Source organism: Nipponia nippon, unplaced genomic scaffold, assembly GCF_047370975.1.
Source record: "Nipponia nippon isolate SJK-2023a ecotype South Korea unplaced genomic scaffold, ASM4737097v1 scaffold_3, whole genome shotgun sequence".
Lineage (NCBI taxonomy): Eukaryota > Metazoa > Chordata > Aves > Pelecaniformes > Threskiornithidae > Nipponia > Nipponia nippon.
The window spans coordinates 56,877,374-56,903,326 of record NW_028262347.1 but is presented as its reverse complement, the minus strand read 5'-3'; the positions used below and the strand labels follow the sequence as shown (position 1 = coordinate 56,903,326).

Here is a 25,953-nt window from a genome sequence, read left to right as displayed (position 1 = left end):
GTCCAAGAACTTGGTTCTAGATCCCATCTGGACCCTTCAGGAATTGACCATTATTGGTTAAAGTAAAGGAGGAAAGAAAAAAAAGCAAGCTCTTTATTCCATGTAGAAGATATGACTTACTTTGTATGACTAAAAATACTTTGCTCTGTGGTCAACATGGTATGAATTAAAAACTTGTTTACAGAGATATTTTGGAGCTCTTACGCTGCATTGCTCCTCTGGCATGCTGTGATCTGGAGAGCTGGTATGATTTCTTTTGCTCCTACCTAGATAGATGGAATTGGCTGAGCTCTTTGCCCTTCATCAAAGTTGATCATATTTGGGGATCATACTGGTTTTGGATTAATGCAAGCATTTGAATATTTGTGACAGCTACAGCTTGTAGAATTTTCTGCATGGATAGCTAGCTGTTCCTTTCCTGACATTTCAAACTGAAGGGCTGTACATGAAGGCAAATTACTTAGGGAAGATGTTCAAGTCACTTGGAAAGATCAGTTTACAGATTTTTGCAGCAATAAATAGTGCTTTTATTAGAAAAATGAGTCAAATTAGGGGAATATTCTCTTACAGTAATCCACTGAATATGCATTCCTTTTGTATTCTGCTTTTACTTTGGGGTTTTGTTTTATTTATTTATTTATTTATTTATTTAACTTAGTATATTATGGTTCCTTTAATGAGAACAAAGGAAAATGGGTTGGTGCCAGCTCCAGCCAAGATGCCAGAAATTCCTTTGCTCAGAGGTTTCCGGGCCAGTGATTGAGCTCCCCATACTAAAACTAAAGGCAAGTTAGAACAATTTGTAGAGAGGCACTGGTCTATCTCACCATAAATAACAATACTTTAAAAATCTAAGTGCAGTATAGCATCCGGGGGGGGAGTGGGACGAAAAAAAAAAAAAAAAGATTGGACTAGAATAAGACTAACTCTTTCAGTCCAAAAATCTTCCTTGTCTTTTGTCAGACCTCCCATAAGTATTTGTAAGAAACCTGCTTTGCGTGAGCAGACTAAAGCAAAGTGAGTAGAGTATACTTAAATTTCAGTAGAAGCATGTCTAAAGGCTCCATATAAAGAAGGGGTCCTGTTGTGGTAAAGTGTTTATAGACATGAAAGATAAGTTTTTCATTAAATATTCCAACCTCGTCAGATGAAAATGCTGGCTGCTATTTGTTTTAAAATGTTTAAAGCTTCAAGGCTTAAACAGGGAGAAGGAAGGATTTAACCAATGAGGTTACTCCTTTTGAAACACGTAGTAACAGCTATTGTTGATGGAAGGTCAGCTGAATCAGTCATCTAACTGGCATGGGAATTCACATGCTGTAAATAACAATTAGAAAGCAACGGCTTGCTGTATATATGGGCGGAGTGATATCCCATTTCCCTGAACATCTATTTATTTCAAACAAGTATTATCTTTTCACTGGCATAGATAGAACTGCATAAAATGGATAAACTTTTCCTATTTCATAGATACTTTGGCAGTTTATAGGATTTTAGAAACTGAGGAGGGAGACCTATTAGGATAGGATTATAGTCTCCAAAATCAAGAAGCTTCTGAGATGATAGTAAGGAGCAGGTTAACCAAATTCTAAGAATACTAATTTGCACAAGTTCCCTTGTATGTTATGTTACTGGAAAGTACTTGTCTAATTTCCAAGGATATGGGTATAAAAACTCATTCAGCATTTAGAGGGGGACTTGATTGAATGGGAGATGTTTGGGGTCAATTCTTTCAGTTCCTAGAGTAGTTAAGTCTCATGCAATTGCTTTCCATGTCTGTATCTTTCCTGAGTAAGTTTGGAGTCTCTTGTCCAGTTTTGGTCAGGTGAGGCAGAGGAGTAAGAAATTATAATATGGTTGTGATTACCAGTACATTAAACTTCAGTAACTGCCTGGAGAAGAGACCAAAATTAATTTCCTCACTAAAAGAAGGGCTTCAGGACAAAACAGAAGACTATCTGTTCTGGTTGTGTCTGCTAATAGCTAATCATCATGTGTATTTTGGGATTAGCTGCAGCATATGCTATTTTTTGCCCAGGTACTGAAAGAGGTGAAAAAAAGTTATGGGAAGAGACCTACATAGGGCTCGATATACTGGTAGAGCCTTGGCATTGAAGGAGAACTGGCTGTGCAGGAAGCTGGGATTAGTGCGGTAAAGTAGAGGTTCGGTGATGTGTGACAGATCCGTAGGAAATGAGCTTTCAGTTCCCTTGTTCATGGAACGACTTTGTTAAAAGGCAGCTAGAAAGCTTCACCTTTCTCCAGTTTGGAAAGGGCATTTGAGGAGGTTGAAGAAGTGGAGGCATAGTGATGGATTATTTATAGGCTGAACAGCTAGGGAAAGCATTGTGGCAGATTGAGCAAAAATTAAGTGGAAAAGCGGCTGTTTGCAAAGTTTGGTGAATGAAGTTTTCCTTCTGACTTGTTATCTTCCTGTGAGCATTTCATTAATGTATGGGGTCAGAACTTTGGCTTGACCTTGAAGTCATGTATATATAGTTCTTAAACTTCATATGCTGTGAAGTTTTCAGGCCTTGTATTGTTTCTTTTGTCCCTGGCAAGATATGAATGAGATCTGAGCTTTAGTATGGCTCCAAAGCACTGTTGCAGTATAAGTTTTGAATAATAATGGTGGTGTCCTCCATTCCTAAAATGTGTCGATTAGGTGCCTTTGTGTAACGGATGCAAAGGTTGTTGTAACCTTTTCAGAAACCAAGCAAGCTTTTCCTTTGTCAGATGCTTTTCGTCACGGTATTTTTCTCTGAAGAAAGAATTTACATTATACTGTTGGTTATTATAGTTAAAAACTCCTGCCAGGTCTGTTTTCACAATTCTGCAGCATAAAATACTCGCTAAATGTGAAGGGGGAACCCCAAAACAAAACCCTGGTTTTCCTTAGGAATGAGTATTTTGTCCTTGAAGAATGCTTGAACATCTTAAAGTCTTGCACTCCTGCAGAAGGAGAGGTCATCTCTCTTGCACAATGCCTTAAGTGCAATTGCTGTGAAGACTTTTAAAAAAATTGTATGTTGATACAGCCAGATTTAGCTATCGTCTTCACTTTTCAAAAGTGTTGGGCATTCAACATCTCTGTTCAGAGAATATAATTTAAAAGTGATCTGAACTATCCCTTCTCCAGGACTGAGATGCCTGTGTCAAGTTCCTAGTCGTTACCAAGTCTAGGAAGCAAGATGCTTTGAACTCCTGGTTTTAACCTTAATGTTTTTAATTGTTCTCTTAAAATAAATCGTATGATAGTTGTTAGAGCACACAAGGAATACTTAAGACGCTTACTTCTGTTCCTTAATGTAAGGGGTTCTCTGCTTGCTTTTTATTATTAGAAATTGTGCAACTATGTAACCTAGTCCTCACATACATGTCCCTACCCTAAGAGCTATGCTTTTAACTTCAGCTCGGGAAAGACAAAGGGACCTTTCTGATTCCTGTTAACTGGAAGAGGTGTGCTTGCTAAGATTGTAATCCAGGTCAGTTGGTCCACTGGTGACGGGTTGGCGAGCTGGGGAAGAATCGGCCTCCAATTATCTCGTATCTGTTACTGCACCCCCTTTCTGGGGTTGGGGGAGGGAGGTCTAGGGAAATCTAACTGATGAGCTGCAGTAGGATAGAGGGCATGTAGGCGTCAGTTCACTTTGGCAAAACAACCTGCCTTTTTGCCTCTGATACTTCAGGAAACAAATTCTTCACCAGCAGGAGAAAGGACAGTTGGTGAGAAGGCATTCATGCTATGAGAAACTTGTTAATATTTGAGGTTTCTGCTGAGGAATTGTCTCAGGAGGAGCTGAGTTGACTTTTCCACTTTCATAGTATCAGCTATGAAGAACTTTCTAGGGGGAAAAATAAGTCTTAAATTTATTGCCACATGTGTATGGGCAATGTAGAAAGCCCAGTGGGTGGAGTTCAGTGTTGTAGGGCGGCGAGGGCTCAGCCTTCAAAATAAGTAAGATATGGCATCGAACTGTAGGACTTTGAGCCCAAACAAAATGCCAGCTCATGAGACAGGGAGTTTTGCATAAGGACTGGATGAACTTGAATCCTTTTAAAATTGAGTAAGGATCTATGGATCAGACAGACCAGGTCTCCTTTTTGAGATGACAACTAGAGGGTACAGTTGATACCTCAGTTTGTCTAGTGGACACTGGAGCATGCCTGTGTACATAATGTTGAAGCCTAATTTATTGATTCGTATCAAAAGGTCATCAGAAAGCATGAGCTGTTACTAGAAGCACAATGCAGCTTAATGTGAATTAAAAAAAACACTCTTCTGTCTCAGTTGAGATACGAGCGCAGAGAGTCCATGACTGTAAGCATCTCTGTTAATGTGCGTGTGTGTGTGTGTGTATACGTCTGCTCATACTGGATACTGTCCTCATAGGAGCACTGTGAAGCTTCATTAAAGTTTTTAAAGTGCTTTATGATCCTCAGATGGAAGGTGCTTGGAAATGAAGTGTTTGTAATCAGATAAGTTAGTAGCACATAACAAGGATATAACCTATTAACACTAGCTATTAGCAGCGCTGTTAGCATCAGAAAGCTTAATGGTTAGGTTTTAAAGTGCAGTTGCCCTCTGAAAAGGGATGTGCAGATTTTATATATGCTGTGTATTTTTATGCTCTACTCCACTGTTTTCTGAACTACTGTGCTGCTGCTTCTTCCACAATTTTGGTTGGGGAAATGCTGCATTTAAAAAAAAAAAACAAAAACAAAAACAAAACCAACAAAACCTCAAACCAAAAAAATGACAACAAAAACCAGCCAAAACAAAAAACCAAAACTTCTTGTGAGCCATTTTAACCAATATGCCAACAGGAATAGATAAAGAATGAGGTATGTTTCAGTTGTTAGCTTAGTTGAAAAAAATCAATTAAAGTATTTATTTCATTTATTTTTATATTAAAATAAGGATTTTGAAGTTGCTTCCAAATAACATTTTAAAGGAGACAAAGCGTGGGTAACTTTCACCTTGTCAAGTGGAGTCCATGTTTCTTTATGGAAGACAAACTAGTCAAGGTAAAACCTAGGCCCATAGCACAGACGTTTTTAAGAGTGCTAAATAACCCAAGCTGTTTTATCCATGCTACAGTTACTTAAGTCTTGCCTATACTGGTCTCTCGAAGTATTTTTAGTTCACTGATTATTTGCTTGTCCCAAAAAAAGTTTTCTGATTGAAAAAGCTTTGTCAATAGAACATTGACAAGGTGAAATTTCATAGCAGTGATTTACACTCGATACACAGCAACTCAAGCGAGTGCTGGTTGCTTAAAGTCATCACAGTACTATCAACTCCTTGAAGTAAAAGCTTCCAGGACTTTAGAATGGAGAGCTGGCAAGCCCTACTGAAGTTAAGAGGATTTATAAGTCTGAGTAAAACAATTTGGCTTTTGAGAGGGAGTAAAATTATCTGTAGCTTAGTGCATACTGTCATACTCAGTGTGAACATGTATAGAACATGCAGCTGCAATACTTAATGTAATTTTTCAGAAGGGGGATAGCTGTTTCATAAATATGCATATATATTTGCTTTTATGAAACTGTGTAAATCAGATGCCTAGCAGTTGTTTTGGGTTTTGTCTTTAGATATTCAGAGCAGTTGTGCTGTTCTCTTCGGGTCTTGCCACAAATAAGAACATGTTCATTGAGACTTCACCACATTTCTTAAATTGCCGTCTTTGGATTAGCCCCGCCACAAAGCGCTGCAAGCCGTTAGATCCAGCCAGCAGGCCGATTCTCTGCTCTGGTTTAGACAGAGCAACCTGAATAGCTAGCATCTAACTGCTTTTATTTCATTAAGTACCTGTAAATGCAACGCGCATTAGCTATTTCCAGAGTTTCATGAGCCTGCAGAGATAGATGTCGGGGTGGTTACAGTGCAGGCTGTGGTCCTGTTGAAGAAATCCCCTCACTGGGGGAATCTCCATTCGAGAGTTTCCGTACCTTACTGCGAGGGTAGTTGGAGCAAAGCGTGTCAAAACCTGAGCCGTATTAGCCATTCGTAGCCTCCTGATGATTTTTTTTGAAATGTAATGTTTAGCCAATGACTGAGGTAGTATGATAGTATACACTAACGGTTTTTATTCTCATTCATAACATCTGCAGCTTCTGCTCCTCCAAATTCATTCCCGGGGAGTGCCCCCCCATGACTTCTCAAGTTAGTTTCCTTCTGTGGTATTTTTTCACTGCTAGTGTAGTCTTTTTTTACTTTGTACATAGTTATAGTGCAAAACTGTACAGAATTAAAAGCTCTGTTATGTTAAGGGTGTATCCCGAGGGTGCTCCCGTGAGCTTCCCGATCCGCGGTCAGTTCTCTCACCAGGCATGGTTACGTTACCGGGTCGGTTCAGGTGTTTCTTACCCGTGTCGGGCTGACTCAGGAGCAAGTCTCCTCACAGCAGAATCATACTTGCATTACCGTATACTGTTTCTGAACTATCTTCTTCGCTGTTTCTGCACATTCAAGGTAATGTCTGGGAACATCCTGCAGATTTCTTGATGTTGCAACATGCTGGGATTCTCTCTTTCAACTGTTGGAGCATTTATCTATGGAAATTGTGGGAAGAGACTATCAAGTGCGTGCCTAATGATTGAGTTGCAGCCTGAGACTTAAAGGCAGTAGGAGCGACCGAGTTTGCTCTCCTGTGCTGTAGGTGATCGTGCCTCTGAACCTAGATCTCAGGTTGACGTGTGCACGTCGTGTAGGCAGTCCGGTTACAGCCTGGATTCATTGTGGACTGAAGAGGAACCTCTTCTTGTCCTTGAACCGGGATGGGGCACTTAAAATGTGGTTTCCTCTCGAGGTAAGTGCTAGGGTCAAGTGTCCGCCAGGGCACCGCAGAAGAGTGAGTGTGGCTAGTGGGACTTCCACGTTCCATCATGCACCGTCTGCAGCCTTAATGTGGAATTAGCATAATTATCTGCTTGATTTTTAGCTAGTTTTCAAGAGAAACGCTCCAGCCGAGTTGCTCTCCGTATTCTCAGGGCTCACCTATTTTACCCTCTCTGTGTTGCCTCTGCAGGATGAACGGAGCAGAAGGAAGCGGGCGGGGAGCGCGTTAGAGCGGCGTTGCTTGGCGGGGAGCAGTCGTCCCCCGGTGCAGGCAGGGCGCGGTCCCTTTAAGGCGGGGAGTAGGCGGGCCCCGGGTCGTGATTGACAGCCTGCCTGGAGTCACATGACCTGCCTCTATTTGAAGGTCACAAAAAGCTGCTTCCTTTAGAGAGAGCAAGAGGGAGAGAGAGGGAGGGAGCGGGAGAGTGAGTGAGGGAGTTCAAGCCAAAATGGCCGACAGAGTCTCTGCTGGTTTCTGAACATTTGAAATAAAAAAAAAAAAAAACAAAAAAACACAAACACAAAATCATTTTTGGATCTTTTTTCATTTCCATTTCTACCTTGTATGCCTCAACTCGCTGGATTTAAGCACTGCTGCACTTTATGAGGTTAGTGGTACGTTTATATTTTATTATTATTTTTTTTTTTTTACCTATTACTAGATTTTTAAGAGTCTGAGCTGACCGGTTTCATCTGTGGTTTTGCAGAGGTGTTTTTTCTAGCACAAATACTTGCTTCAGATGCTGTCTGGTTTTACGTGTAAAGCACTTTTTGTGGATTTTTAGGGCTTTTTAGAAGGAGGTCTCCGTAGAAGTGTATTGTGGATTTTGAAGAGATTTGTAATTTAAAACACATAGGCAAATTTCAGAAGATCGTTTGTATTTTCCAAGCTGGTGAAGTACGAGATAGTACTGAAAATCTTGTTTTATTTAAATAGAGGCTGCTTAAAGAGTGATTTCTTCCCCACAGCACACGAAGCTCTTAAATCTGCTGCAAAAATTTGCATATATAAAAATGGGTTTTCATTCTTTCTGCTGCTGGGTCCGACAGGGGACCGATGGGGAAGTGTTCTCACCGGGCTACCCTTCCCAGGGAGAAAGGAGAAAAAAAAAAACAAACCCAAAACCCAAAACCAGCCCTAAAATCAGGCACCCAAACAGTCAGGGTGCCAGGTGTGGGCAGGGAGCGCGGGGAGGCGCGGGGGTGAGAGGATTCCTGCGCCGGCGGAGCCCCGCCGAGCAGGGCGCAGGCGGCAGCCCCCGGGCTCCGGCGCCGGCTCCGGCTGGGGCCGCCGCTCCCCGCGGCGGCCGGGCCCGCCGTGTCGGCCGGCGTTGGGACCAAACGGTCCTGCCCCCGTAAACATGGCATCGGGACTTAGAGGGAGCTGGGCGCCCCAGGTAGTGCCGGCTTTCAGGGGGTCTTGCCGTGTCCGGTTGCCCAGAAGTAAGGGGACCCTTCCCTGCTTAACGGGTCTGGCGACTGATCAGATGTGGGGCAGATATTTAGGAACGCACGCTTGCAAATGCCAGATGCTGGGTGCTACTGATGTTTCGTAGACTTTTGCTCTGTATTCTCTATAAAACGGGTATTCATCTGCATGTTAGTAAACGTAGCTAAAAAGCTGTGTTTTCTCGCTTTTTTTCCTCCGTCTTCTATGTTACTAAAAATTTAAAACCAAGTTATTTTTTTGCATCTCACTCCACAACCAAGCAGAAAATTAAAGAGAAATAGCTGAAGCTTGCTTTCTGAGAACAAGCCCCTCCTCCTGCATTGTAAGAGTGTGATGTAATGCTCCTTTCTGTGAGGTTAAATGAAAAAAATTCTCTGTGGTGGTATACGTTATTCTTCACCCCTTCCTGACAGGCCTTGTACTGTGATAATTTTTGTAGCTGGGTATTTAAGCAGCAGATAATTATGCAAATAATCATGTGAATGTACTTTCACACTGCAGTGTGTGTGTGAATTGATTATGGTTAGCAGGTCAACTTTGTAAACCTACAAGATGGGTCGTATTTTATGTTTCTTTGTGGCCTTATATCCATGCAGTTAAATACGAATGGAGGAGACGGATTTGGATACGTTTACTGAAAATGTATCTGGCTGTCCTCATTATTGTCTTGTTGTAGTATGTATCGGGGCTTTTTTTTCCCCTCTACTGCCTAGCAAATATTTGAAATAATTCTGCAGTATATTAAGTTTTTCTTTTGGAAGTTAAAGGCGGTTTTTTATTTTAAATTAGAGGAAGCCCATAAAAAAGAACTCTACTCAAATTTGATATGGTGTATTGTGCTGATGATTTTGGTCTTACAAAGTTTAGTAGTAATGGATAACCCAGTTTGTGTATGAAGTACTACATTCTCCCTGTTTAGGGTTAATGAACTTATTAGATTCCACCCTCGTGTTATTGGCATGTATCTGTGTGAGGGAATATTATAAAAATGCTTTGTGTCTTAGACTTGGTGCAGCCTGACGGTTTTGTTATTCAAAGCCTTCTTGGGCTTAGTGGAGATCCTGATGTAGCCAGAATGTTGAATATACTTGTTGACTGACAAACTTAATTAGACATTAGAACGGTTTTCAAATACAATATAAAGTAGTAGTATTCTCAGATTTGGTACTTAAAGGACCAAAACATGAATTATGTAGTTTATGTGATAATTGCTATAGCATAGGATGGCTGAACTGAGGAAATAATGAAAACCTAAATTTTGTCCTGGGTTGTCAATGTTGTAGGACATTAGCCTTCCCAGAATCTGTGCTTGAGAAAAGTATTCGCCTTGCATGCAGGCGAAAAATAAGCAGGAATTATTGTCTATATTGTACGCTTCCAAATTGTGTAAATGTTAGTATAGCTTGATTGTTAGGAAGGTGGAATACAGGGTATTTTCTAATAGCTGCAACTGCTCGTAGCTATAGAAGCTGTCATAGATCAGACAAAAAGCAACTATTGAGAATAATAGAAGTGATTCCGGTACGGACTCTGCCAAACATTTAAGTAGCTTTGTGAGACAGTACACTGTGAATAGAAAGGACCAATTAAAATAATTCCTCATATAAATATGTCTTTGACCCATCAAATTTTAGGGCAGGGTGTGCTGAGGACTGCAGCCTGTGAAACTGTAGGATTTTAGAAGTGTGGGTCTGAGCAATTCTCAGTACTGTTTGCATTCAGTATGTTCCTGCAGTACAAAGGGAACAAAATACTTATTTAAAATCATTTTGAGACACATGACTCGAGTTGCAATTTCTAGATCAGTTTGAAGCTTGCAGAAGTGCTGGGGTGGGGGAGCTTTTTCTGCTTCGTTCAGTTTACAGTGATGACAGTGAGCTCAGAAGCTTACTTCATTTTTCTCTTTGCGGTTGTGTGTCAATTGTTATTGCTATCTACAGGAATCAGTCCCTTTCCAAAGCAGACTATTTTAGTAGGTTGAAAACTACAGTGAAGTCTGTAGTCAGCAGAGCCCCTGGAGTTTTTTTGCACTACATCTAAGAGATTCTTGAGAAATAATTGACAGGAAAAGCCTTATCACCATTGAGCTTCAATATACAGGAGCCTGCGGTTCTAATGGGAAAAAAATCAGGGAAAACAAGTGACTGAAAAATCAGTATGCTTACTTTCAGCAGCTTATTTTAGCCTCTTTCTCTCCTGCTGGGAAGGAAAAAAAAGAAACTTCATAAGAACATACAGTCTGTGCTGGCTGGTTTCAGCTAAACTTAACCTTTTGAGACTTTTGTCTCTTACTTATTAATAGATGTCTGAGTAGAGGAGAAAGCATCCAAATCTATAAATGAAGAAAAATCTATAGAATTAGCGTATTGCTGGAAGAGAATTTTTATCTGTACCTTTCCTAGTACCCCTGCAAAAACTTGTTGTGGCTTGCACCTTGAAGCAGAATTCTTTAATTCTGGTCATTATGGATCTACCTTTCCTTTTGGTGACCAGGATGGAAGGCAAGAAGTTTAATTTACAGTTTTATTTTGAACAATGTTTGTTGGAATCTGCACATTTGGTATTGTCTTCAGCTGGCTGTTGTTTTATAAGTTTGAGGGTTTGGGGGTGGGTTTTTTTGTTTTTTGTTTTTTTTTGTGTGGTTTTTTATTTTTTTGCTTTAACTGATTAAGAAGAAACTTACCTCCTTCTGAAGAGCTGTTTCAGCTTGTTAAGTACTGGTTTCCTATTTAAACAGGTCAAGATTTGAGGCAGGAAGATACATAGGATGTTTAGCTCTAAAAAGCTATACTTCACGTCCTATCAAAGGGATCGGGTGTGGGTATCTGGGTTCTAGCTTTGTAACCTTCCTGAAAGTCTTGTAAAGGGTGGTGTGTAATGTCAGAGCAAGTAAGATGTCCTTTCACTTAGAAGAATCCTACTGAGGAACTGGTTAGATTTTAAGTGGCTAAACTTTAAATATTTAGTTATAATTATTGCTGCAGAATTGATTTGATAAACAGATGTAAAATTCAGTTTAGGTGGATACAAAGATTTATTGCTTCTCAAAGCAAGACAAGTTTAGTATTTATTTCAAGAAACAGCAGCTTTAGTTGCTGACGTAGCACTGGAATTTAGTTGGTATGATTGCATGTGCCATATTTCAAATATTGGTCAAACAAGATATCTAAAGTTAGGTGTCAAGATAACACTTTTTGGCCATTTCAGCATTGAGGGCAAATGTGGAGGCATCATGGAGTTAAAAAATACTACATACTGAAAATTATATCTGTTTTGTTTTAGTGATGGTACCATGATTGTTTTGAAGGGCACAAGAGAAATGGTGCCTTTCCCTAACTGTGGTGAATTCCAGCTCTAGAGCTGTACATTTAGCAGTTTTCACTGCTTAAACTTTTTCTGCTTTGTACATAGGCTTCTAACCCAAGAAGACAATAGTTTCTTTTTCTTTTTTTTTTGTAGAGACAGAGCATGTATTTTGGGAACAGTGTGAATAGATGCAAACTCTGATTTTTTTTTTTTTTTTTTTTTTTTTTAAATACGTATGCGACCAACACACTTCTGAAAAGAGTTCATAAGGCTTTATGGCCATTGTAATTTTAAAGGCTATTTTCTTGTCTGTATACAGAATGCTGGCATTATAGTTCAGGGCTGAAATGTTCTGGTGCTACTAGCATTATATATTTATTATAATTTCTGAAATGTCATGTCTTAAGAACTGGCTGATGCGATATTTGGATATTATATATAGTATGGGCAAACTGAAAGGCAAACCTTGATCCTCTTTCAAAATATTGTAGTTCCAGGACTACTTTTAATTAGCCTCTTTAGCTATGTGGGGAAACATAAAACAAGATATGAACCCTGCAGTTATTTCCGGTACCTGAGAGAAGATACATTAATAAAACAGGAGATGATCTTTAAATGCAGAACAAATCAAACCAAGAGTTAAACAGCATGGAAAAATGTGTGCTAATACACCAGGAGAGAAACTGCTGAGGGGAGTCTTGTTAAAAACCACAGGTAGTAAGCATGAGAGCTGAGTACTTTTCCTTTCAGTGCGACAATTTGTGTCTGAATTTAATTAAATGGATGCTTGTATATGTTAGAGAAAATTATCTAAAAGTACTTCGATATCGATAGGTGGAAAAATGCTTAAAAGTACAAAGCATGTATATTAACACAAATTTATGTTAAACTGAGACTTTTAGAAGTGAAATGTAGCCTTGGATTTTACTACAACAACAAAACCAAAACAAAGCATCAAGATACAACTGTGTTTTATTTCATGCCAGCAGGGGAGTGCTTCTCTTTTTAGGATGGTACTTGTGAGGCCTTAACTTCAGAGCATTTTGAACAGTAGGGGAGGTCGACAAATTTAGAGGTAGCTCAAATAAGAGCAGTGAAACATAATAGAGGGAGGTAGTCTAGCAAAAAAACACTTCAGCTTTTTAGTATTTGTTTTTATGGGTACATACATTCTCTGTAAATGAATAAGCAGTTGTTTAATTTGTGTCGGGAAAAGCATTATTTTGATACTGAGCTCTATCATAGTTGAATGTGCTTTGAACAGGATAGGCACTTAAGCAACTGAAAAGCAGAAAGGTACAAATATTTTAAAATGAAGGTGGCCAGTTCTTTAATACCTTAAGAGTAAACAAAACCCCACCATGCATGTTTAAATTATGAAGTAAGGGGAGGGTGCTCATCTTGCCCAGCGTTCTCAGTAGATGTGGAGTTAGGGCTTCCTGAAGTACAGACACAGGTATAACAGCTGAACCCAAAAACTGATTTGAACTTGAGCAGAACATTGTCTGAATTTCCAAATTGGAGAAGAAGTATTTTTTAGAAAAATAAAACAATGGGAAAACTACTTCTAGTATTCTCAGGATTTTCTTCCTTTTTTAAGCACAGCATTTCTTAAACAGCACAGTCAAAAGCTACTATCCATCTGTAATTTCGTAGTGGCTGTTGGGCACAGCCTCCATGTACATCAGAACACGTGAAACTTCAGCTGCAGTGAGACTTCTGGCATTTATTTTTTTTTAAGTGTGTGCACACCGTAGTGTTTGTAGATTTTGAGCTTTTGGGGCTAGTTGACCTATATGAAAACAGGAAAGGTTAAACATATATTCTGTTAATGCCACTTAACCATTAATGAGAGTTCAGCTCAGTTGTCCCATTTTATATGTGCTCTGCAGCAAATATACACAGATGTGTTGTCATCGTGGTTCAGTCTACATTTGTGAACTTGGTTATGCCCGAGCCATCCAGTTGTCCAGGATGCAGTGTCCTGTGTCACTTAAACCTTCCTTAAAATAAGTCTTCCGTGTCTTCTTCCACTTCTTTCCACTGGTTTAAATTGTACTGTTTGTAGCAGAAGACAATGCAACTCAATATTAAAGCCCTAACGTAGCAGCGTTTGTGTTCTTGTTGCAGCTTCTGTATTAGCATTTATATTTTTAATTGTATACAATTTCAGTTAAGCAATCATGCTAGATTCAGGGTCTGATTTCAAACACATGGTTCTAATTCTATGTTGATACTCTAGATATACTTGTCTACAAAACAGCTTTCTTTGGCAAGAGGGTGACTATTACTGAGAACTTCATCAATTAAAGTGAGACTGATACATTCTGATACGTCACTTTGCCAGCTAAATATACAGTGTGTTTATGCTCAGCCTTTTGCTGAACAGTTCATGGGGAGGGCGATTTGATCACAACATACAAGTGAATTTTGGTATTTTAATGCTTGGAAATTCTAATCTGGTAACTCTTGCTGGATTTTTTTTTCCAGGCTATTTTGCCTCTTACTGGAGAGAGTTTGAGGACAAGAAAAATGAAAATGGCTGCCTTCTATATGCAGGGGAGGGGATGGCAGAAGGAACCAAAACTTAGCTAACATCCTTTCCTAGCTTACTCATATGTGCGTCAAAAACTGGTTGTCCTGTGAAACAGAAAATAGTCATTAGATAGTTTGATCCCCATGTGAATTTTTAAAAATTAATTCTTCTATATTCTAGTTAAGAGTATATAAATAAACCTTTCCTATTCTGTTAGGCTTTACTTGGGTACCATTAGTGTTATTACTCCACTATTTTACTCAAGGGAGCTTCTATGGTAAATACTTAAAAAAAAAAAAATCTTAAAAAAAATTTAAAACTGGTTAAAAAATACAGTGCATGGAAATAGAGGATATCCTATTTAGGTTATACATATGTCATTCTATATCTAGCTCTATTTTTCTTTGTAGATGTGATTACAAGTTTATTTGCACTGGTCGGAATCTAGATGTTGACCAGGTTCAAATTGCCTGTAAAAACACTTGGCTAACCTGAAGTAAAACCCCAAAAGCTTTTTTTTGAACCTAGTGTAAAAGAAGGCTCCAGCTGGTGCTACAGAAGTCAGTTATAGCAATATTAATGGGAATTTTAAATTAAATAGCCTTGTGTTACAGAGCAAAATAAATTTTCTGTTCCTTTGCAGGTAATGCTCAGATGATCTGTTTGATACATCTCAACCAGACCAAACAATGCTGAGAGAGAGGAAGTGGATGAGGCATTAGCGTTATTTCTGTTTTATTTTGTCTTTACCTGTGTCCTGTAGTCCTATTCAGAGCAGATCTAGATAACTGTGGCAGGAATGCTTGCTAACCAATATTCTGGCCTTGCTGTAGTATTTGTGACTGCTTCATCTGATGGAAACATACTGATGGTAGTGTGATGTAGGAAACTAAAAATCTCACCTGGGTGAAGATCTAATCTTCCTGATAAGTTGCTTAGATGTACTTCTTCATGACGGTATTTCTCTAATGTTCTAGGTTTAATCAGCAAATATGTTTTGAAAGCCACTGAATGACAGTGGAAAGTTTTAGTAAATGACCTGGGATGGGAGAATCATGTGTCTTACATGCAGGTAATTTTACAGCAGTTTGAATCAGCGTAGTTGTCCCTGTGCAAAAGCTATCTGAATTTGCATTTAACCACCTCATCTTTGCATGGTAGCTATTCTGGAACGGCTGTTTCTGATTAAGTCCTTGAGTGACTGTTTTTATCACAAAATAACGTTATTCTGAATTAATTTACTCTGCTGTGTTGTTAATTGGAAGACAGTTTTGCTTTACATTTACCACTTTCTACAAATAAATTCTACGTTCTGATACAGAAAAACTGTAGGAAGTGTGTTCTTACCAGATTTTAGGTAAAACAAGATGAAAAACGTGAAAGCAGGTGGACACTAAAATTTGAAAGTCTAGGATTTACATTGGCAGCTTAACGTACCATGAAGCTACGGTTGCTTGGTTCTTGAAGCTAGCTCTCTGTGGTTAGGCTATGAATAACTGAACAGGTTAGTTTTTGGAAAGTCAGCCTGTCTTGATAAAGTTTTTGGGACAAGGTTTTTTCCCAGGGGTGGATTTAAAGGCAGCATATACTGTTTTAAAGGTGATGAGCTGTAGTTGCGTGATTGTATCATTGGAGTTCAAGAAAAGCTGAGGTTAGCTAGTGTCAGTCTCCATTACATTCTGCTTCAGTCTAGATAATGTGAAGTGAAACTCTTCTACAGTAGACGTGCAAGCATATGGTTGGCTTAAGTTTATGTAACTTCCCTTGATCTTTTTCTTAAGAAAACTTATCTTCTAAATTATGTTTGTTAGCGCTAGGTAACTTGGTTAAGCTTAAATCCTTTCTCCCCTTCACATTCCTAGGCCATTTTTCTATTGTTACAGTAATATTCTAAAATATTAGTTGTAATTGTTTTAGCTTGAGCATTGTGTTCCCTGTACATTTATTGTTAAGCTGTTAAAAACAGACTTCATCACTGGCTCAGTGGGTTAATAAGAACAAGGTTCTAGGTTGTTCTGCATTCTAAGTTTAATTACAGCAGATAACTTGATTTCATTTTTTCCATCCTGTTTGTTGACAAACTTTGAAATAATTCTGTTTTCCAACTTACTACATCTTTTGATATTTGTGTGTGTATCATATGTGTGTATACACATACGTATGTAGTATGTGCATGTTGGCAGTTAATGCAGTTGAAAACTGCCAGGTATCGGCTGAAATGTGGAGATTTATTGGTGGGCCTTAGGCATTAAAGCCATACTAAAAACTGCTGTCAAAGCCAATTCAAGTTTTTTGTTTGGGAAAAGCCTGCACAAGCAAAGCAAGTGCCATTCTGTAAGGTAAGCCTACAGATTGAAGACGAGCAGCAGAGAAAGTTAGAGGCTCTCTGAAGGCCACACAGAAAGTCAGTGGCAGAGCCAGACTTGAACTCAGAAGTTCCTGGCTTGTGGCCTGGGGCTGAAGCCAGTCGTACACAGCTGTATTGAATTGTGAATAGAATGATGCTTTCTTTTTCCTTTATGGCTTTATGGGAACAAAGCTGATTTAACTAAAATTAGAATGTGGGTAAAAAGATGGAATTGTGTATTTTACCTTTTTTGAAATTTCAAATGCTAAAAGTTCTGTTCTATGTTAAAGCTTGCATTCAGCGGTTGTGGATTTCCACTTACCAAGGAGTATGGTTAATGTAGCTGGGTCATAAATTGTAACAAACCATAGTGTGGTGTCTCCAGGTTCAGACTAAGGGCTTTTGCTGAGGGTAGAGGAATTCAGGCCTTAAAAGCTGCTCTGCGTACTACCTTGAGAAATATTAACTTTATTAAAAAAAAAAAAAATCCCTGAAGAGTACATGATTTTCTTTGATGTTTTAAAATAGAAGTGAAAACCTAGTTCAGAGGCAATCTTCCTGAAGTAACTGTTTGTTAAACTGAAATTCACATTCTATATTTAACACTTGTGGAGTTTTTAATGAGGCTTTAAACATTGTTATCCTTCAGTGCAGTATGAGAGAAGAGAAAACCTTCTGTAGGTCCGCTGACTGGTATTTTCTTCCTTCCCGGAGTAAATCTTAGTTTTGAGTAGCTTTTATTGAATGTATGGACAGTTTCGGTTATTTGAGGAGTTCCCTTTAGGGAGGAGGAGGTTTTGATCTAAAATATTATTATAGAATGAACGTCACCATTACGAGTTATTTTTCTGTACTGTTAAAAAACTTGGCAGGGATTAGTAAATCCATTTTCACAGTAAAAGGGACTTTGTTTTCTGCACAAAATGTCATTAGTTCCAAGCTCTAGCAGCAAAGTAGAGTTTGGGTTTTTTTCCTTAGGTACATTTGCTTTATCTGTGTACCATTTCTTGCTGAGGCCCTATGCAAATGTATAGTTAGGATATTTTCCTAAATTACCAACATGGAACCTAGCTAGAGAAAACTAAACTAAAAAACCCAAAACAAACAAACAAAAAACACCTCAGTGTTTTACCAAGAAGTAATTTTCATTTTGTCTGTTGAAAATAACAAAAATGTTAAGTAGTTCCAAAAAGAAATCAAAGTATTGAAAGCGTAATAATAAAATATTTCACTTCTGAGGGGTTGAAGCACTTGAGCCCTCCTTTCTGTCTTCTCTCCCACTCCGCAACAGTGCCCCAGTGTCTCCTGGCGTGTGCAGTGTGACTGTATCTCACTATTCGGAAAGAATTGTTACTGAGTGGTGTGTGCTTTGAGGCTGCATCTAAAACTTTTCATTGATAGTTAACAAAAATCAGACTAATTAATTTGAGCATTACAGTAGTCTACTCTTTTACTCACTCTTTTTTTTTTTTTTTTTTAATACACTCTGCTAACCAAGCCAGATGGAAAATGCTTTCCGAGTTTCCCTTTCAGTTTCAGGTATTTGAGAGTTTACAAGTCCCGATTCCCTTTGGTTGTGGCTTCAGAAGACAGTTAAACTGGATGTCTGTCAGGTTTGTTGCACAAGCCTGGGCCACTTTAGAGATTGACATTATTGTGGCAGTTCTTGCTATATTCACCTATTACAGCTGGTAATACGTTGTAGTTAAATTGTATAGTTCTTCCCAGCAGGTCTTACAAAAATACTTGTAGCCATATAGTGATGAGTGGCTCTGAGTTTAGAGTTGCTACCCAGTCACCGTCTGAAGCAGTGTTATGGACTAGATTCTTGCAGCGGTGAGTGGGAGACCCAGCTGAGACTGTTTCATTTTGAGCTGTGTTGCCCCCTGATTTAAGCTGATAGAGATAGCTTCAGTGGCAGAATAAAGCTCTCCTTCGTCTCTTTAAAACAACGTGTTAGTTAAGAGCAGGCTTATCAAAGGCCAGTTTAACTAAGGATGTTGTTTCCAGTTGTGCCCAATGTATTTTTTTTTTTATACTCTTTGGATAGGGCATAAGAAAAAGTTGCTGACTCTTACTTGGTACACTTCCCCATTTAAGTCAGCCACGTATAAATTACACTTACTGACTACCGTAAGTCCAGCTGGCACTTCCAGCATAGCAGATGGATTTGATTAAAGCTAAAAGCCTGGTCCTTCACCTGAAATTTTGAATTTTAAATGCTTATGTGAGTGATTGAATTCTGTATCACTTTTACTATAAAGTCATGCTAACCTTTTTGCTAAGTAGCATTGACCATTTTTTCAATACAGTGGCTTCATAGAAAGAGAGATGCTTTGCACTGGCAGTATGCATGGAAGCATCAATAAGCTGACAAATTAGATTTCAGGTTCTAGTGTTTAAAGGGCTTTTCTTTCAGCAGGAAATAGTCTCCCACATCAGTTTACACATTTTAACCTTCAACTTTATATAGCAGCGAAGGGTTGACCCGTCTTTATGCAGAGCCACCTTTCTTAAAGAGGATAGAGAGAAGGTTTAACTGAACAGATTAGAAGTGCCTTTTTGTGTGTGTGTGGAACAGTGAGTATCTTGCATTCCTGTCATGTATCGTAGACTGTTTTTGCATAGTGTCTAAAAAATGAAACTGCTCTGTTCCACACTTCTACGAAATTCATCAGTGGTAGATAGGAAGAGGTAGCTGTTAATTAAAGATAGGGGGAGTCTTCAGATCTACTGTCAGCAGAGGTAAAAATTATTTTTGTTACTGGAAACATACAGAACTTAAGTGAATCTATATGCTGAATGCTTTAAATGGTTTTGATGTAGCTATTTCTCTGTTAGGACTGATGGTGAAAAGGAGAGTGTATTTTTAACCCCTCAGAAATAAAAAATAACTGTTATTCTTTGAAAATTATAGTCTCTGTAGGTTTTATGCATTTCTTTGTGTCTTATGACATCATTACTGAACATGAGAAATGTGTGGTTTTCATTAAAAATAAGCTGTTAATCTTGCATAATTCAACAAGGCAAAAAATGCCTAAAAGTAGCAAACACTACTTGGGTTGAGAATTTTAACAAGACAAAGCAGCTTAGTCTTGGAACTTTAGAAATGTGTTACATGGCAAATTTCACTTATATCACTATAAGTTTCACCTCAGTTTTTCCCTTGTGAGTTTACATTTTTTATTTTCTGTGTACCATTGCGGTGGTGCTCTTCTGTAATCTCTTAGGTGGCAGTTCAGCGGTTTCCTCATTTTAGGTTCTTTTCTGGATTACCTCTTGCTTTACAATTTATTTCACTCTTCCATGGCAGAAAAAGTGGTGCATGTCTGGAAGATTAACCATAGCCATGTTGTATGTGGTTTGCAAGTTCCTGTCATCTTAGAATTTTTGTATGCTGAAGCAACTTTCTGATGTGAATTTCCATGTTGTGAAGGAATCCAAGCTTTCTGGAATATAGATGTTACAGAGCTGACTTAGTTTACAAGAGACAATTCTTCTTGGGTAGTAATGTATCATTAATTCAAAGATATTTCCTTCTTGCTTTTTGAATATGACTGGACACTAGATTTTTCAAGTGAGATGTATATCCAGTTGTCAGACTGATTTACTATTTTTTAAAAATTTCTAAGTTCTCTTAAGCCATCGTATTAAAAGGCAGGAGATATTTAAATGGAATTGAAGTTAGAAATTGATCTGGTACCGTATCTGTGAATGACATAAGCAGCAAGTAAAATTCATCACTTAAGCTGTAAATTATCATTCTTGGAATGAGACAAGGAATGATAACCCTCAATCGAGATTTTAAAAATCTTGTCTTCTGCACTCAATACAAATAGGAAAAGCTCTCAGATGAGTGGCTGCTGAGATTGGGCAGACACCAATTCCACAGAAATAACAGCATAGTTAAAAAATTCTTTCCCTGGTGGGAGACTATCCTTAGTTTAGACAAATGCCTGAGGATGCAATGAACACTTTTCACTTAAACTTTCTAATGTCTTTGCTTAAGAAATAAGGAAGTGATTGTTTACTTAGCAATTAGTAAGAGTTTCATGTCTAGACTAGGTGGTTTAATCTATGCTTCATTTCCAGAAGGCATGAAATAAAGTTTGGTTTTTTGGGTGTTTTTGGTTTTGTTTGGTTTGGTTTTTTTTTTGTTTTTTTTAAATGCAGCTCCAGGAGTGGTGCACAGTATCTGGACTATAAAAATGGATGAATCAAAAATAGCTTATCAGATTACTGAACATGAGAGGTGGCAATCATCTCTGCCTATTAATGGACTATTTCCTAGACCTGCTTTTGTTTCTACCTCATAACTATTGTGGCTAGTTAATTTGAAATAGGCTGTTAAATAGGTATGATAGTATGTCCTGCAGAATGCTGTTTTCCACACTTTTCCATTCCTTTTGAAACGAAGAAGAGACATTTCTACATTTTTCTCAGTTACCACTATATGGGTGTCTCAGGTCATCTGCACAGATTACAGGTAAGATGCACTACTGTGTGTAGCAAAGGCTTGTGTTTTCCCATTTAAATCAGGAAGGTGCGCGATTTAGGGTAACAGTACTTCATTGTAATGCAGTGGCAACTACTTGGGATGGTTTTGTTTCATGGATTCCAGTAACTTTCTGCTTTGGTTCTTACTTTTTGCAAAAACATGTGAACAAACAGTAGTATTTCTAGTGTTCACCTAATTTATCCTCAGAGTGGTCTCTCTTTAAAAATGTGTTTATCATTAGATAGTTGCAGTTTTCTGTGACCTTACAAAGCTCTTGACTGAACTTCTAATATCCTTCCTAATAAAGCTTCCAATGGAGAACTGACAGCTGTCTCTAGTTTTCCAAATACAGCCTGCCAAAAAACACGTTAAAAATATTAAAAACCAAACAGCACCACCCCACCCCTCAAAAAAACCAACAAAAACCCCACCCCACAAACAAAAAGTAGTATTGAGATGTTTACTTAGAAATTCTTGTTTTTTCTCTATTGTATCAGTTAATGGAAGCAAGTAATTCAAAATATGAGGAGAAATTAGAAATTAAAAGGTTTGAGATGCCACAAACTTTCAAATAGTGAGGCGCTTTTACACTTCTGTATAAGCATTATTTGCCAATACATTGTGCTTGTAGACATTAAAAAAAGGGGCTGAGGTTTTTTTCTTTGCTATATGTGGAAACTGATTTTTATTAGCTTTCTGAAGTGTATTGTACATGCTTTCCTAGGAGATTCCTAAAACAGAAGGAATTTTCCTTGATACATATTCAGTCATATCATAAAATGTAGACCTATGATATAATATGCTTAGAAATTTAACGTTGGCCTTTAGAATTATTGTTTAAGAATTTGTTCTTCACGAGGAAAGAAGGGTGCACAGCTAATGTCAAATCAAGCGTTCTGCAATTAACTGGTCTTCAAAAACACAGAAGCAATTTTAAGTCTTCGAAATTTAGGGAAGTGTATAGCGATGCAGCTTTTACTCTACTATTATGTGTTGGTTGTCCCTGTCTTCCCCCCCCCACTATTTTTGATGTTATCTTGGGCAAATAGCAAAGTACTAGATTCCAGAGAACGTTGGTGTGATACTTGTTAATTCAGGACAGTGATCAGCATTCCATGTCAATGAAGAAGTCACAACTGTAGACAGACAAGAATAATGTTCTGGGTAATGAAGAGTGCAAGTGATCTTTGTAGACGCTGCATGCCTTAGTGAGGGTATTTGGTTCTTTCTGCCATTTTGGGATCTTAGGCAATCATTTTGTTGGAATGCCAGATCAAAATGATCACACCTTCTTTGTGTCCTCAAAACTCAAGTGATTATATGAGGAGACAAGTTTGGAGAGGCTTTGAATTTTTTGGCTGCTTAAGTAACTTCGTGAGGAAGAATTATTGGTTTCTTGTAGTTCAAACAAGTCATGTCTTGCACTTGTACTGTGGTGGTGTTTCCAGTTTTCCTGTTTCCTACACACAGTTTCTTTACAATTCTCTAGGTTCCATTCTGTGTGCCAATAAATAATTTCAGCTTACATCTTAATTAGTCACATGAGTCATGACACGAAGTATTGAATTGTGATGTTTTGAATAATAATTTCTCTATCTCACTTTTGAATGGAAAATGACTAATGAAAAAGATGGCCAGCTGGTTGCAGTACGAAGGCTGAGAAGCACACATCTGGCAAACACGCGCATCCGTACCAGGCTCTGCAAAGAATCTGTGTGCTTAACACATGCAAAGGTTCCCTAAGAGTCAGAGTCATTTTTTCAGTGCCCCTGAGGTCTTGCTGCTTTAAAAGTAGATATCAAGTCTAGCATACCTCTTTGTTTTGACCAAACTGCACTATAGAATAGAGTTCACTTTATTGACTGAGAGTGTATCAAATTCCATAGTAAAACCCACACCTTTCAATTACTCGCTTATATTTTATGCCTTTAAGTCTCATGTTTTGGCTTTCAGAATGTCTGTAGCAATGCGGCAAGGAGAGGACTTAATGCACTTGTGATTCACCGACTTTCTTGAGCAGGGTCTGTAGTCTCTCATCCTCATTGAGGCTTTAATGAGACCTGATCCCAGCCTCTCTGCCTTAACAGCAGGTGCAAGCCACAGAACAAGAGGGCATGGTCTGTTAACAAAATTGCTCACTTCGGTGTCATGTATACATCTTACAAATATCACTCCATCATATGAATGGTGGTATGCATCCGATTCTAAAAGCCATTTAAAGGAGATAGCTGATTACTTGTATGGGTGTTTAAATCTTCATACAAAAGGAGGGAGGGAGGAAGTTATGTTAGTTTGTATATTGTGAAGAGTATATCTTAAAATGCATGCCAAAGTTGATGTGTGACAGGACAGTCTGTTTCAAGTTACACTTAAAGTGGTAAATGTATTTAACCATTTTTGTTGTGAAACACCTGGCTTAAAATTTAGCACTGCTGTTTCACTGGATTTTAGTTTTTCATCATCGGTAATTACCGTATAAGCAACAAATATTGAATAGTAGCCTTATAAAATAGGGTGTTATAGTGATACAGTATTTACTGTGTCTTTGTAGTACTGGCATGGCAAATGCTGACTTTATTGTTGTCTGCAGTGGAATCTTGATGACCTTAAGTACAACCATGATCTGCAACAGTATAGTTCTAATTTCTTTCTTCATATACATACGGTCCTCCATGACTTACGGAGTGTCTCTTAAAAGTGTGAGAATATGCTGCAACACAATTACACATTTTGCATGGGGTATCCATTATATCTAATACTAGATAAAAGCCAGGTGTCAGCAGCTTTGTGTATGTAATAAAACTCTATTGAGAACTGACTAAGTGCACTTGAAAAATGTTTTTGACTGATCATTAGAACCAAAGCATAAGCTTGGAAATACTGTATTGTAACAAAAGGATCACCTATCTGTGCTTTTCCAGACTTGGAGAATTACTTGCCTAATGGTTATGTCTGTAGTAGATCTGTTTGTCTGTAGCATACGCTACTACCACTGTTCCCATAAAGCTTCTGTGCCTGCAGACTAAAAGGTTGCTCCCTCTTCGGTTCCAAGTACACTTGGACGCCTCTCAGCAGTGTTTGATCTTGAACTTATTGCCACTTAGAAGAATGAACGAGTTGGTTAGTATCTTCAAGACCTTTGTGTTGAAGGCTAGGTGACTAGTTTAACCCAGGAAAACCCAGCAACTTTTGGGCTGTTGATTTCCAAAGAATTACTGGGGGTGTGGGGTGGAACGCCATTTGTTGAAGCCTAGCTGTTAAATCTCATCAGTTGAAGGCATAATGCTTGATGATAACATAAACTGTGTTAACTAGCTGTTGTCCCATGTAAGAGAGAAGAAAAATTGTTTCATGTGCTGAAAGCTGTATATTAAATAGAACAGTGAATTGTTCTCTGGTTTTGTGCTGTAGGAGAACTTGAGATAAAATTGTAATAGTGATACACACCTTCATTGCCTGGAGAGTAAGTTTCTACTGCCAGATTACGTCCTTTTGAAAGGGGGGGAGGGGAACAAAAAACCAACTAGATCCAGGTGTTCATTCTGTAGTCAGAAGAAAAACATACTCTGTAACTGAAAATACGAAACAAAACCCTGTTTTTCATTTGGCCAACTCTTTGTCAGCCTTCACTGAATCTTGTTAGTTTGGTGGGAAGTAAAACTTGTGCTTGAGCTGTTTTAAAAAAAACAAAACAAAAACCCCAAACAACCTAACAAAAACCCAAAAAGCTGCTGGGCTGAAATATGAATTACACAATTTTTCATTTAATTTCTTTATCGACACTGTAACAACAGAATAGTCTCTTCTAACACAAGGTTCACTGTGAAGTGAATCTGCAAATGTTTTTAGTGCAACTTGGTTTATTTTGTCTTATGTAGAAAACAGTCTTTCTCCAAAGCAAAAGTATTTTTTGCAATCATATTAATGTCAGATTCTCAAACCAAATTTAAAAGGGAATTTTTGCAGGAGTTCAGAGCTTGTCACCTTTGGGGGCTTTTCAGTAGGTTAACAAGAATTTAAAAAAAAAAAAAAAAAAAAATCACAGTCCTGTCATTGAAGTCTGCAAATGTGGCAGCACATAGAAGCAAATCAACTTCGGTATGTTTTAGCATAGTTGGCTTTCACACTAGAACGAGTGTTACAGATTGGTGTCTCATGATAGTTATGGTCATTGGAAAGAGTAAATAATTCTAAAGCAGGTCAAGTGTGGACATGTTATATTAAGTTGTAAGATCACTGAAGTACTTGATTAAATGACGACTACAATATAGTTTGCTGAAAATATTCATTTTGGACTCATAAAAGTTATTTCTTTTGAGAATGGATATTGAGTTCTTAAAAGAAATTGGAATTTCTTTTCCTTAATTACCGGAGTACATGATTAAATGTTAAGAAGTAGCTTACTTTCGTTTGTGGTGTCTGGACTCATATTTGAATTGTGTCTCAGCTTGATATTAACTTGTTAATTTTGTAAAAGTGCCAAAGAATATCACACTTATACCTGTCTTCCTTAAAGAAAGTTACCAGACAAGAAAACCAGAATTTTACTAGAAATCTCATGAGAACTGGTTTCTGTGTTTGGAGGAAGCCAAATTTAGTGTCTTCGTGAGAATGCTGCTTGAAATTTAGTGTGATCTTTGCAGGATTGAGCATGACCAAGACCAAGGCTTTATAGTAATGTATTGGTGATCAAGGGCTGTTCACATTACATTTGGAGTATTAATTATGTCCTTGTTCCTAATGGAGTGCTCCTTAATGGCAAGAGCCATTTATTCTCCATACTGCTGACTTGTCCTATGACTTTGAACATAGGTTATTTATTCTTTGCTTGGGTTTACTCATGTGCAGAATTAAGTTTTACATACTTCTTAGTGTTGTTGCAATGCTTAATTAATATTTATAAAGACCTTTGACATCCTGTGATGAAAGGAGCTGTGCAAGTGTTCAGTAGTGGTACTATTTTATTAGTGAAAAT

General features: G+C 38.1%; 1 protein-coding gene across 8 annotated transcripts in view; it reads left to right on the top strand.

The window, feature by feature from the left end:
- The window catches only part of TNRC6B (trinucleotide repeat containing adaptor 6B), a 134,569-nt gene that overhangs the window by 50,114 nt on the left and 58,502 nt on the right, over positions 1-25,953 (top strand). The window contains exon 1 of one of the 8 annotated variants that reach the window (XM_087767836.1): positions 7,237-7,449. The exons of 6 other annotated variants lie outside the window; for them this stretch is intronic. In XM_087767836.1, the coding sequence (XP_087623962.1) occupies positions 7,445-7,449 (5 nt within the window). In that variant the 5' untranslated portion in view covers positions 7,237-7,444. Of the gene's footprint in view, positions 1-7,236; positions 7,457-25,953 lie in introns of those variants that run through there. One more of the 8 variants, XM_087767840.1, reaches the window with a different exon arrangement.